At 34.1% G+C, this 13,320-nt stretch overlaps 1 protein-coding gene across 11 annotated transcripts in view; it reads right to left on the bottom strand.

The window, feature by feature from the left end:
• Nucleotides 1-13,320, bottom strand: part of LRRC7 (leucine rich repeat containing 7) — a 524,922-nt gene that overhangs the window by 246,459 nt on the left and 265,143 nt on the right. For all 11 annotated transcript variants that reach the window (XM_078072925.1, XM_078072926.1, XM_078072928.1 and 8 more), the window contains one exon: nt 2,026-2,115. In XM_078072925.1, coding sequence (XP_077929051.1) covers nt 2,026-2,115 — 90 coding nt within the window. The remainder of the gene's footprint in view (nt 1-2,025; nt 2,116-13,320) is intronic.

Raw genomic sequence — 13,320 nt, forward strand, 5'->3', positions numbered from 1 at the left:
TGATCCCAGGGTCCTGAAATCAAGCCCCACATCAGGCTCCCTGCTCACAGGGAAACTGCTTCTCCCTCTCCCCCGCTTGTGCGCTTTCTCGCTCTCTCTCTCTTTCAAATAAATAAATAAAATCTTTTAAAAAAAGGACTAATATTAATTGGATTCTCTGAATTCTTGGTGTTTGGGGAATATTTCAGTATTTGAACTATTTCTCCCATATTTACTTGCCTTTTAGATATTCATCTAGGTCTCTTCCCCTTTTCTTTGTGTTGTGACTGCTACCAAGTTTCTAATTTTAATTTTAAAACTCTTAATCTCTATATGAAATAAAGTGATTCAGTTATTCAGAGCATGGGTATTATTGTTAGTAAAAGAGGTTTCTTAAACATCTGTATATCTCACATCTTCTCAACATCTGTACTAGTATGAAGTTATTTTGTGACTTACTCTGGCTTTTAAGGGCACCAAATCTCATGTTTTGGGAGGAAATTCAATAATTCTTTTGTTACATTATCCAGCTGAAGGTTAAAAATCTTTTTAGACTATAATAATAAATTAGAGCATATCTTGGCAGACAATTTACACAAAATTAAATTCTAATTCCAAGTGGTTTTGATATTATGTTTTCTGTTTGCCCAAATCTCTTCCTTGACATTAGGACCACTAAAAGAGAACTGAGAAAAATTTAAGAGAAGAGTATGGTCTAGGGTGATAAATATTCTCCAATTTGATTAATCAAAAGTTTTTGTATTGTTGCAGTTAGTACCAGATGGCAATGATAGTTTATATGAACAAATGGTAAAGTGCCAACTCATTTAGAAACTAGGCAAATGCTCTTTTGAAGATCTGTGAATTTTAAAAACTATCCAACTATATGGTGTTCATAGGTAGTATGATATCATGATCTGCAAAAGTAATGGAACTTGGGAGATGCTGATATCCTCTCTGTATATAAAATGAGGCTGTTACAAGTTAAAGTACTTAATTATTCTATTGAGCTCTTCTTAACACCAACAGATGTGTGTTGAGTTATACCCAATTTATTATTTGAACAATTTCAAAAGTGATCACTTAGAAATATACAGTTGATGATATTTGTAAAATGTCTTTACTTTTAAGATATATCTTTTATACATAAAAAATAGCTCATTGCCGAACACCTGGAAAATATTGGAAAATATGAAGATGAAAATAAAAATTATCCATAATTTCACTTCCAAGGAACCAGTCTTTTATCTTACTCTAGAAATAAATTACAAAAGCTGTAGTTGTAAATATTTTCAAATCTTTTAAAACACACTGTTGTGCATGAAGGTGATAAAATTCTGCACTTCCATCAGCTGTGTGTGAGATTTTTTTCCTTATACTGTATAAACAGTTTTTATAATATGATAGAACACAAAGCTCTTTATTATCATTTTAATTTGTATTTTTTTATTGTTTGTGAGGATAAACACTTCATGTGTTCACTAGCAATTTGTACAATTATTTAAGAATTACTTGTATGTGTCATTTACCTATTTCTTTTCTAATGAGATCTTTGTCTTACTCGTTTATAAGAATTTTTATATGTTAAGGATATAATTTGCTTTCCATATATAGTGGAAGTGTTTTCCCAGCTCATTGTTTTACCTTCATTTTAAAATACCTTCTGTTTTATTTTATTTTAAATGTATTTATGTAGTCAAATATATCTATCCATTTATTATATTTTCCTGTTTCTAAACTGTAGAGGTATTTCCCAAGAGCCATAAATATTCATGTGCATTTTTTCCAGATTACATCTGATATTATTTTTTGTTTATTTAACTCTTTAATTCACCTGGAATTTATTTGATTATTAGTGACATGTAAAAACCTAATTTTACTTCATTTTGGAAAATGTTTCATTAATTAACATTGTCTCACCTAATGAATAATAATGAGTCCTATCTTCAATCATAATTGTCACATTTGAAGCCTCATCTACCGGAGCTGGTAAAGTACTTACCTGAAGTGAAATAAAATTTCATCATTTAAATTTTGTATTCTTACCTTCCAAAATTAGCTGGAAGAAATTCAAGAAAGGCGTCATTCAGGTAGAGCTGGGTCAGATTTAGAAGCTGCGTGAAGCCATCAGGGAGTCTAGAAAGGAGTTAAAGGTTTAGTCACTGCATCGATGTTACCATAGAAACAGAACAAAAATATATATCTCTAAGGAGAGAAAATAGAAGTGTAATACATTTTTCAACTCTCCTTTGGTATCATAGTAATGGAAGAATTTATTGAGCATGTTGTTACAGCTTGAAAATTTTGCCTGTTATTAAAATAAATGGCATTCACCCACCTACACACTGCTCTCCTATGCGGAGATTTATGTCACAGTGACATTATCTCTTACTGTTGCCCTAACCTTATGTACACCAGTGAGATATTTTTAATAGAAATTTCAGGTGGTATGCCATGTTTTGTAATTTTAAATTTAATATTCTTTCTCAACAGAATATTCACATTTATAGTCAGGCAAGGATATCTACTTACTCTTTCATGAAATCATTAACATGTGTTTATACTTTATTGCAATGATGACTAAAACTGTCCAAGAGGAAGGGAGAAGTATTCTGTCCCCCCAACTGATAATGTATGTACACTGTAATTCAAATTTGTTCAATTAATTTTCAACAAAAATGACCAAGAACATTGAAACTATGAATATACAGAATCCTAAATGCTTTAAGAGGCATTAAAAGAGTTGAAGAACTATCCTTTGGGAAAATTTACCAGTTGGATGAAATAGTTATTTGAAATATTTAAATATTTTTCACCAAAAAAGATTTAACTCAAGGATTTTCCTGGAGACTTTTTCTTAGAATATTTAAATTTTTCCTATAATTAAATTTCTATTTAAACATTTTTAAATGCCTTTATCATTGGTCTAGACAAGACTATGTTCTTTTATAAAATACTTCTAAATAATGTTCAAATTTGTCTTCACCTCAAATTACAGCCTATCTCCCTCCTTGCATTTACTGACAAAATTATTTAAAGACCTGCCTATACTCACTGCTTTTTATTACTCCTCAAGCCATTGTTTTCTGGCATCTACCCCAACTCTATCACAGAAACTGTACTCGCCAACGCCTCCAATGGCCTCTTAAGTCCCAATTCCATTAACTGCATTTCATTTTGTATCCAGCCCTTCCTAGCAACAGTTGTCATTGATTGTTCTCTCAGTCTCGGCTTCTAGTACACCCTTTTCCTGTTTCCCCTCCTCCTTCTCCTGGGATACTCTGAGTTTCTCTTCCTATGCCCAATCTTTAGTTATGAAAAGTTATATATCTAAAAGAATACATGTGTATCTCACAACATAATTTAATAAATAGAAGCGGTACCTTGAAAGAACTTCTGAGTGCCCCTCCCCGACTACCTCATCCTATTTGCCTCTCAAATTCCTGAATGATGAATGAATATTTTCCTGAAATTTTTAAAAGTTAGTATTGAGTGGTGAAATTCACCCATTTTGATGTCAATGACTGATTACCATAGTATTCCACTGTATGAATATACCACAATTTATTATTCTCCTTTTAATGAACATTACAGTTGTTTCTATTTTGTTATAAACATTTTTTCTGCAAATATTTTTTTAGCATATGTCTTGGTGTATAAAGATTACTTAAATTATATCCCTCATCATAAGAAATTAATGTCCTTCAGGAACAGCCCTCAACTAATGACTAGCAAGACTATAAATACCTCAGCTCCTTCACCCATTACGTTGGACACCACTGTGACACATGTTTTATACTGTTTCTCAGAGTTCCCCAGAGAGATTAAGGTCCAGTTGTCCATACCAGTAAATAGTCTGATAACATACCCTCGACAAGTATTTCTTGAGACCATATCCTAAATCTACTGCTTAAATTCTTTTCTAAACATCCACTTCTGGGGAATCCAAACTAAACACAATTAATATTTTTACATTACTTTGTATTAATTCTTTACACACTGTTAGGATACTCTTCTATTGATTATTTTTGTTGCAAATATCTTGTTCCAGTTTGTATTTTGAAGTTGGATTGTTTTTTATGGCTTCATAGAGGTTGTTTCCACAAATTTCCCTTAAATAGAGGTAGGATTTCATGAAAATAGAAAAAGAGAAAGAAGGCAGGGTAATAATGTAAAGGGGAGAATTCACCGTAGGGGAGTGAGAGAAGACGAGTTCTAGAGAAAATACTTTTTGTACAAGAGTACTGGGAATTAAGATTTGAGAATATTAGTAGGGGACAGGGTTTAGAGGGTACTGAATGTTTGACTCCAAGGTTTGAATTTTATTCTATAGGATTAAAAAAATCTATGGGAGATTGTTGTTTTTCTCTAAGTTATCTTTTGTTGTAATACATTAGCTCATGTCCTGATAGTATTTATGATAATGGTACAGATGTCCAATAGATTTCAATATACATTTAATTACTATCTTACTCTAATGTCCTTATGGTTCCTATACTCACTGGAAAGAAAGTATCATTTATGACTTTTTTATTTTTTATTTTATTTTATTTATTTTATTATTTTTTTATTATGTTATGTTAATCACCATACATTACATCATTAGTTTTTGATGTAGTGTTCCATGATTCATTGTTTGCGTATAAACACCCAGTGCTCCATGCGGTACGTGCCCTCCTTAATGCCCATCACCAGGCTAACCCATCCCCCCACCCCCCTCCCCTCTAGAGCCCTCAGTTTGTTTCATTGAGTCCATAGTCTCTCATGGTTCGTCTCCCCCTCCGATTTCCCCTCCTTCATTCTTCCCTTCCTGCTATCTTCTTCTTCTTCTTCTTTTTTTTTTTTTTAACATATAATGTATTATTTGTTTCAGAGGTACAGGTCTGTGATTCAACAGTCTTACACAATTCACAACGCTCACCACAGCACAAACCCTCCCCAATGACTTTTTTAAAAAGATTAATACATGTAAAATGACAAGAATGTTAAAACCTTTGATCTAATAATTTACTTTAACATGGTGACTATTAATACATAAAAAAGCTTTAAAATGCTGATTTCCTAGTTTTAAGGACAGTTTGAACTAGTCCAGCTTCCCTTAGTCTACTATTCTGCGTATGTATGTGCACTAAATGGTATTACATTATACTACTTCTTTGATCAAAAATATAGTTCTTTATTGCTGTTTCTCTGGCAAAGACTTTTTTTTAATGTGGTAAGGAAATCTGGTTTCTTTTTTTTTTTTTTTTTTTTAAAGATTTTATTTATTTATTTGAGAGAGAGAGAATGAGAGACAGAGAGCATGAGAGGGAGGAGGGTCAGAGGGAGAAGCAGACTCCCTGCTGAGCAGGGAGCCTGATGCGGGACTCGATCCCGGGACTCCAGGATCATGACCTGAGCCGAAGGCAGTCGCTTAACCAACTGAGCCACCCAGGCGTCCCAGGAAATCTGGTTTCTTATATAAAACACTTCTTTAAGGATTTAAGAATTGACCGCACTGTGCAGGTTCCAACTGTAAAATTGGGACTGCTAAAAATAAGTTATATGAAAAACCAGAATACAAAGTAAGATAGTTTTTTCAGCCTGGTAATAAAGATGTGTTGACATTTTATATCAAAACTTTCTTTTAAAAAAAATGTAGAGTTAAAGTCTTGTTTATACAGTAGGTCTTATTTAATACCATGTATATTTTTATTTCAATTCACTTCAACAAGAATTTATTGGTTACTGTGTGCTTATATTCAAAATTAATGTCTTCTTCCTCACTTTCTCTACAGAATTCTACTCATAGATTTAGCAAAGTTTTACCAATTACTTTACACCAAACTGCTTATACCAATTGCTTTGTACAATATCTATTTTCTATTCCATGGATAAATTACAAATTGTTTGAAGACAATGAATTTTAAAAATGTCCTCAATGAGCTAGTATTGTAGTTTGAAAACATTCGAAAAATATGTAAAGTCAGTAGGTATGCTAAAGAAAATAATTTTATTTATTTTTAACTTTATGGTACAATTTTGTAGCTTCTAATAGAGACAATGGCCCCACTTATCAATATCACCATTTCCAGAGGAATGTACAAGGAGTGGTGAGGAAGAAGATATTCCTTAGTAAGCTAGATAAACTTGATGAAGATGACAATCATGGGTTGTCTTTATCCTCCTCCAAGCTCTTCAGTGAAATCCAACATTTAACCTAAGTTAGGGAACTCTCAATAATGAATGACTTTACTATCCAAAAATAACATTCTGAATGGAGTACTGGGTGTTATACGCAAACAATGAATCACGGAACACTACATCAAAAACTAATGATGTAATGTATGGTAATTAACGTAACATAATAAAATTTAAAAAATGTAAAAAAAATATAGAAAGTAATTAAAAAAAAAAAAAGCAACTGATGGGCCTCCTGGGTGGCTCAGATGGTTGGGCGTCTGCCTTGGACTCGGGTTGTGATCTCAGGGTCCTGGGATTGAGCCCCGCGTCCGGCTCCCTGCTTGGCAGGGAGCCTGCTTCTCTCTCTCCCTCTACTGTTCCCCCTGCTTGTGCTCTCTCGCTCTCTCTGTCAAATAAATAAACAAAATCTTAAAAAAAAAAAAAGTAACTGAGGTTTTCCACATTGGACTGATCTAATAAAGAATTCAAAGAAGAAATGCTTTATGTATATTGGTAAATAATTCTCTCTCCACTAAAGAAACACATTCACTAATCACTTAAATTAAAATGGCATATTCAAACTACACAAAGAAAGTATAATAAAACAGACACCCATATAGTTTAGTGGTTGAGCACATGGGCATTGATGTTATAAGACCTGGGTTTGAATCACAGTTCTTTCAATTGTGATCTCTGTGACCTTTATAAATCTTTGCAAGACTCAATTTCCTTATTTGTAAAATGATGATACTATTATCCACTTCTGGAGTTGCTTTAGTGATTAAATGATTACCTCCCCCACAGTAAGAACTCAGTAAATGAGAGCAATTGTATTACTTGTCCTTGGTATTACTTTTATTCTGATCTTTCAATATTAACTAAAATACTAATTTAAATACTTTTATTAATGCTAACTTTATTGTTAGAATAGGCAAATTAAGATTGGCTACCGACATCCTGGTTTCAACATTTTTTTCTAATTGCATTTACTTTAAAGTTAAATGAAAATATATTATAGGCATTTGACCCCCTAATATAACAGTTAAATCAAATTACATTATGGGTTTTTAAAACTGTGATCAAGGAGCCAATGTAAAATCTCTAACTGAAAAGATACGTTACATCTACATATTTTTATTTACACATTGTAAAATTATAAAATAAATAAAATAATATTATAGAATATTTGGAATATAAGGAGAAAAGAAAAATACTGCTCATAATTCTATTTTCTTAACACAACCATCATTACCATTTCATGTATTTTAAATCTAGTTTCCAATTAAATGTTTTAATATCACTGCAAAACTGTGTCATGATTTCTCCCTTTACTTTGTAATTATCTTTCAATTTTGCTGTATAATCAGAGTGACATAATCTATCATTCAAAGTAGGACATTTTTGAGAGTTAAAAATGAACTATTATTAATCATGTCACATCAAGAGGAGTAAACTGGGATGACTTGAGCAAACAGAGACATATGGTTACCCTATATATAATCTTTGTATCCATCCAGTAGATATGCCATAATTTATTAGCAATGTCCTTATTGTTATGCATTAAAATGTGTCAAAATTTTCAAAATGTATCTTTTAATTTAAACCAAAATCAAATATTTCTTCAGAATTGGTGAAATTCAGTGAAAGGATCCCAGGAACTTAAATGCTATCTTCATGTGTTTCTATCTGTAAAAGGGTATGTAGATAATGTTTACCTACTTTATGAGGTTGCTGTAAAGATGAAAATGAAATAATGTATCTAAAAGTCTGAGACATGAAAGTCTGAGACATGATAGACTCACAGTAAATGTTGGTTCATGCTTTTCTCATTAAGCAGTTGTTTTCAGTTTTATTATGATAATTTTCACCAATGACTTGGGTAAGGCATTTAGAATATACTATAAAGTTCACATTTAAAACTAAAACTAAGATGACAATACTCAGAACTATAATTATTTTATTCCAGGTTCTTCATGACTTACTACTTCATAAATTTCTTAAGTCAAAGAAAATGAACAGAAAAGCAAAAGAAAAACCAATGAAACTCAAATATGGCTTTTTTTTTTATATGGTGACTTTTTTTTTTTTTTAAGATTTTATTTATTTATTTCACAGAGAGAGAGATAGGGAGAGCAGGAACACAAGCAGGGGGAGTGGGAGAGGGAGAAGCAGGCCTCCCGCCGAGCAGGGAGCCCGATGTGGGCTCGATCCCAGGACCCTGGGATCATGACCTGAGCCGAAGGCAGACGCTTAATGACTGAGCCACCCAGGCGCCCCTCAAATATGGCTTTTTGAAAAGAGCAACAAAATTGACAGATCTCTAGTCAGACTGATAAAGCAAAAAAAAAAAAAAAAAAAAAAGAAGACACAAATTATGGATGCTACGAATGAAAGAGAGCACCACTAGAGAACCCATAGATATTAAAGGGTTGATAAAAGAACATTATAAAAAAATTTGATGCCAATAAATTTGAAAACTTATATGAATGTACAAATTCTTGAAAATCACCAACTATCAAAGATCACTCAAGAAAAAATAGGTAATTCGAATAACCCTATAGTTATTATGGAAATTAAATTTGTAATTAAAAACTTTCCTGTCAAGAGAAGTCCAGGCTCAGAGGGCTGCACTGGCAAATTCTACCAATACTTAAGAAGGAAATAATCCCAATTCTATACAAACTCTTACAGAAAATAGAAGAGAATGTTTCCCAACTATTTTTATGAGGCTAGTTTTACCCTGTTACCAAAACCAGGCAAAGAAATTATAAGAAAAGAAATTTCAGACTAATATGCTTCATGAATATAGATAAGAAAAGTAGCAAGTCAATTAATTTATTAAAAAATAATGGCCATTAATTTATTTGAAAAAGTATTTAATACTTCCTGATCAAGTAAGGTTTATTCCTGAAATGCAAATTTGGATCAACATTCAAAAACCATTCAATGTATCATTGAATCACCATATCATTCAGTGTATCATTGAATCACCATATCATTACACCGAAAAAGAAAAAAAAAAGCATATCATCATGTCTATATATGTTTAAAAAAAAAAAGAGTTTTGACAAAATTCAATATCCATTGATAATAAAAAGTCTCAGCAAACCAGATATCAAATATGTGGTGGACAGATTCCAAGGTGGCCTCCATGACCCTCACTTCCTGATGTTCATGACCTTGTATAATTTTCCTTTAAGTGTGATAAGACTTGTGACTTGCTTCTAATCAATAGAATATGGAAAATATGAGATGTCACTTCATAACTATATTACATAATACTGTCTTGCTAGAATATTAACTCTACTCAGCTGCTGACCTTAAAGAAACAAGCTGCCAGGTTGTGAACTGCTTATGGAGAAGGTCAACATGGCTGGGAACTGTACCAGCCTCTAGGATCCAAGCGTGGCCTTGAGCTGACAGCCAGCAAAAAGCTGGGGCTCTCAACTTTATAATAGCAAGTAAATGAATTCTGCCAATAACCTGAATGAACTTGAAAGTAGATTCTTCTTCCATTGAGTCTCCAGATGAGAATACATCTTGACTGATACCTTGATTGTAGCTTGGTGAAACTCTGAGGCAGGGAATCATGCTATTACATACCCAGATTCCTAACCCACAGAAATTGAGAGATAATAAATATGTGTTGTTTGAGCCACTAAACTAATGGTAATTTCTTACATAGTATTAGAAAACTAACACAGATTATGGTATCTGGACCTGGGATTCTGCTGTAATAAGTTCCTAAAAACGTGGAGTGGCTGGTGGTCAAGAGACTTAACAATTGTTGAAGGACATCACAGAAAAAGCTTAGATTTCTTTGTAAAGATTGAAAGTAGAAACCTAAACTTTGAGTAACCTGCTGTGGAGAGCTCAAAAGGAAATGAGGAATGGGTTATTGAAAATTTCCCCAACCTGATAAAAGGCATGAATGAAAAAACAACAAGTAACAATCATACATAATGGTGAAAGTCTGAATGCTTTCTCCCTATGGTGGGAACAAGGCAATGTCTCTTTTAACCTCCTTTATTCAACATTGTACAGGAGGTCCTGTCCAGCACAATAAAGAAATAAAAAGAATAGAAAGAAAGAAAGGAAGAAAGAAAGAAAGAAAGCAAGCAAGAAAGAGAAATAAATAAAAGGCACATAGGTTGAAAATGATGGAAAAAAACCCAAAAAACAAAACTGTCTACATTCATAGGTGCATGATAGTCCACGTAAGAAATAGCCCCAAATCTACAAAATATCTACTAAAATAAGTGAATTTAGTGAGATTGCAGGATATACAATTGATAAAGAAAAACTGATTATATTTCTTTTTTTTCTTTAATTTTTTTATTGTTATGTTAATCACCATACATTACATCATTAGTTTTTGATGTAGTGTTCCATGATTCATTGTTTGTGAATAACAACCGGTGCTCCATGCAGAACGTGCCCTCTTTAATACCCATCACCAGGCTAACCCATCATCCCACCCCGCTCCCCTCTAGAACCCTCAGTTTGTTTTTCAGAGTCCATCGTCTCTCATGGTTCGTCTCCCCCTCCGATTTACCCCCTTCATTCTTCCCCTCCTGCTATCTTCTTCTTCTTCTTTTTTTTTTCTTAACATATATTGCATTATTTGTTTCAGAGGTACAGATCTGTGATTCAACAGCCTTGCACAATTCACAGCGCTCACCATAGCACATACCCTCCCCAGTGTCTATCACCCAGCAACCCCATCCCTCCCAACCCACCCCCACTCCAGCAACCCTCAGTTTGTTTCCTGAGATTAAGAATTCCTCATATCAGTGAGGTCATATGATACAAGTATTTCTCTGATTGACTTATTTCGCTCAGCATAACACCTTCCAGTTCCATCCACGTCGTTGCAAATGGCAAGATCTCATTCCTTTTGATGGCTGCATAATATTCCATTGTATATATATACCACCTCTTCTTTATCCATTCATCTATCAATGGACATCTTGGCTCTTTCCACAGTTTGGCTATTGTGGACATTGCTGCTATAAACATCGGGGTGCACGTACCCTTTCGGATCCCTACATTTGTATCTTTGGGGTAAATACCCAGTAGTGCAATTGCTGGATCGAATGGTAGTTCTATTTTCAACTTTTTGAGTAACCTCCATACTGTTTTCCAGAGTGGTTGCACCAGCTTGCATTCCCACCAACAGTGTAGGAGGGTTCCCCTTTCTTTGCATCCCCGCCAACATCTGTCGTTTCCTGACTTGTTAATTTTAGCCATTCTCTCTGGTGTGAGGTGGTATCTCATTGAGGTTTTGATTTGGATTTCCCTGATGCCGAGCGATGTTGAGCACTTTTTCATGTGTCTGTTGGCCATTTGGATGTCTTCTTTGGAAAAATGTCTGTTCATGTCTTCTGCCCATTTCTTGATTGGATTCTTTGTTCTTTGGGTGTTGAGTTTGATAAGTTCTTTATAGATTTTACATACTAGCCCTTTATCGGATATGTCATTTGCAAATATCTTCTCCCATTCTGTCAGTTGTCTTTTGGTTTTGTTGACTGTTTCTTTTGCTGGGCAAAAGCTTTTTATCTTGATGATGTCCCAAGAGTTCATTTTTGACCTTGCTTCCCTTGCCTTTGGCGATGTTTCTAGGAAGAAGTTGCTGCAGCTGAGGTCAAAGAGGTTGCTGCCTGTGTTCTCCTTTAGGATTTTGATGGACTCCTGTCTCACATTGAGGTCTTTCAATCATTTGGAGTCTATTTTTGTGTGTGGTGTAAGGAAATGGTCCAGTTTCATTCTTCTGCATGTGGCTATCCAATTTTCCCAACACCATTTGTTGAAGAGACTGTCTTTTTTCCATTGGACATTCTTTCCTGCTTTGTCCAAGATTAGTTGACCATAGAGTTGAGGGTCCATTTCTGGGCTCTCTATTCTGTTCCATTGATCTATGTGTCTGTTTTTGTGCCAGTACCATACTGTCTTGATGATGACAGCTTTGTAATAGAGCTGGAAGTCCGGAATTGTGATGTCGCCAGCTTTGCTTTTCTTTTTCAACATTCCTTTGGCTATTCGGGTTCTTTTCTGTTTCCATACAAATTTTAGGATTATTTGTTCCATTTCTTTGAAAAAAGTGGATGGTATTTTGATGGGGATTGCACTGAATGTGTAGATTGCTCTAGGTAGCATTGACATCTTCACAATATTTGTTCTTCCAATCCATGAGCACGGAACATTTTCTTTGTGTCTTCCTCAATTTCTTTCATGAGTATTTTATAGTTTTCTGAGTACAGATCCTTTGCCTCTTTGGTTACATTTATTCCTAGGTATCTTATGGTTTTGGCTGCAATTGTAAATGGGATCGACTCGTTAATTTCTCTTTCTTCTGTCTTGTTGTTGGTGTATAGAAATACAAACTGATTTCTGTGCATTGATTTTATATCCTGCCACTTTACTGAATTCCTGTATGAGTTCTAGCAGTTTTGGGGTGGAGTCTTTTGGGTTTTCCACATAAAGTATCATATCATCTGCAAACAGTGAGAGTTTGACTTCTTCTTTGCTGATTTGGATGCCTTTGATTTCTTTTTGTTGTCTGATTGCTGTGGCTAGGACTTCTAATACTATGTTGAATAGCAGTGGTGATAGTGAACATCCCGGCCATGTTCCTGACCTTAGGGGGAAAGCTCTCAGTTTTTCCCCACTGAGAATGATATTCACTGTAGGTTTTTCATAGATGGCTTTTATGATATTGAGGTATGTACCCTCTATCCCTATACTCTGAAGAGTTTTGATCAAGAAAGGATGCTGTACTTTGTCAAATGCTTTTTCTGCATCTATTGAGAGGATCATATGGTTCTTGTTCTTTCTTTTATTAATGTATTGTATCACATTGATTGATTTGCGGATGTTGAACCAACCTTGCAGCCCAGGGATAAATCCCACTTGGTCGTGGTGAATAATCCTTTTAATGTACTGTTGGATCCTATTGGCTAGTATTTTGGTGAGAATTTTTGCATCTATGTTCATCAAGGATATTGGTCTGTAATTCTCCTTTTTGATGGGGTCTTTGTCTGGTTCTGGGATCAAGGTAATGGTGGCCTCATAAAACAAGTTTGGAAGTTTTCCTTCCATTTCTATTTTTTGGAACAGTGTCAGAAGAATAGGTATTAATTCTTCTTTAAATGTTTGGTAGAATTCCCCTGGGAAGCCATC

Source organism: Halichoerus grypus, chromosome 5 (genome assembly GCF_964656455.1).
Source record: "Halichoerus grypus chromosome 5, mHalGry1.hap1.1, whole genome shotgun sequence".
NCBI classification, from domain to species: domain Eukaryota; kingdom Metazoa; phylum Chordata; class Mammalia; order Carnivora; family Phocidae; genus Halichoerus; species Halichoerus grypus.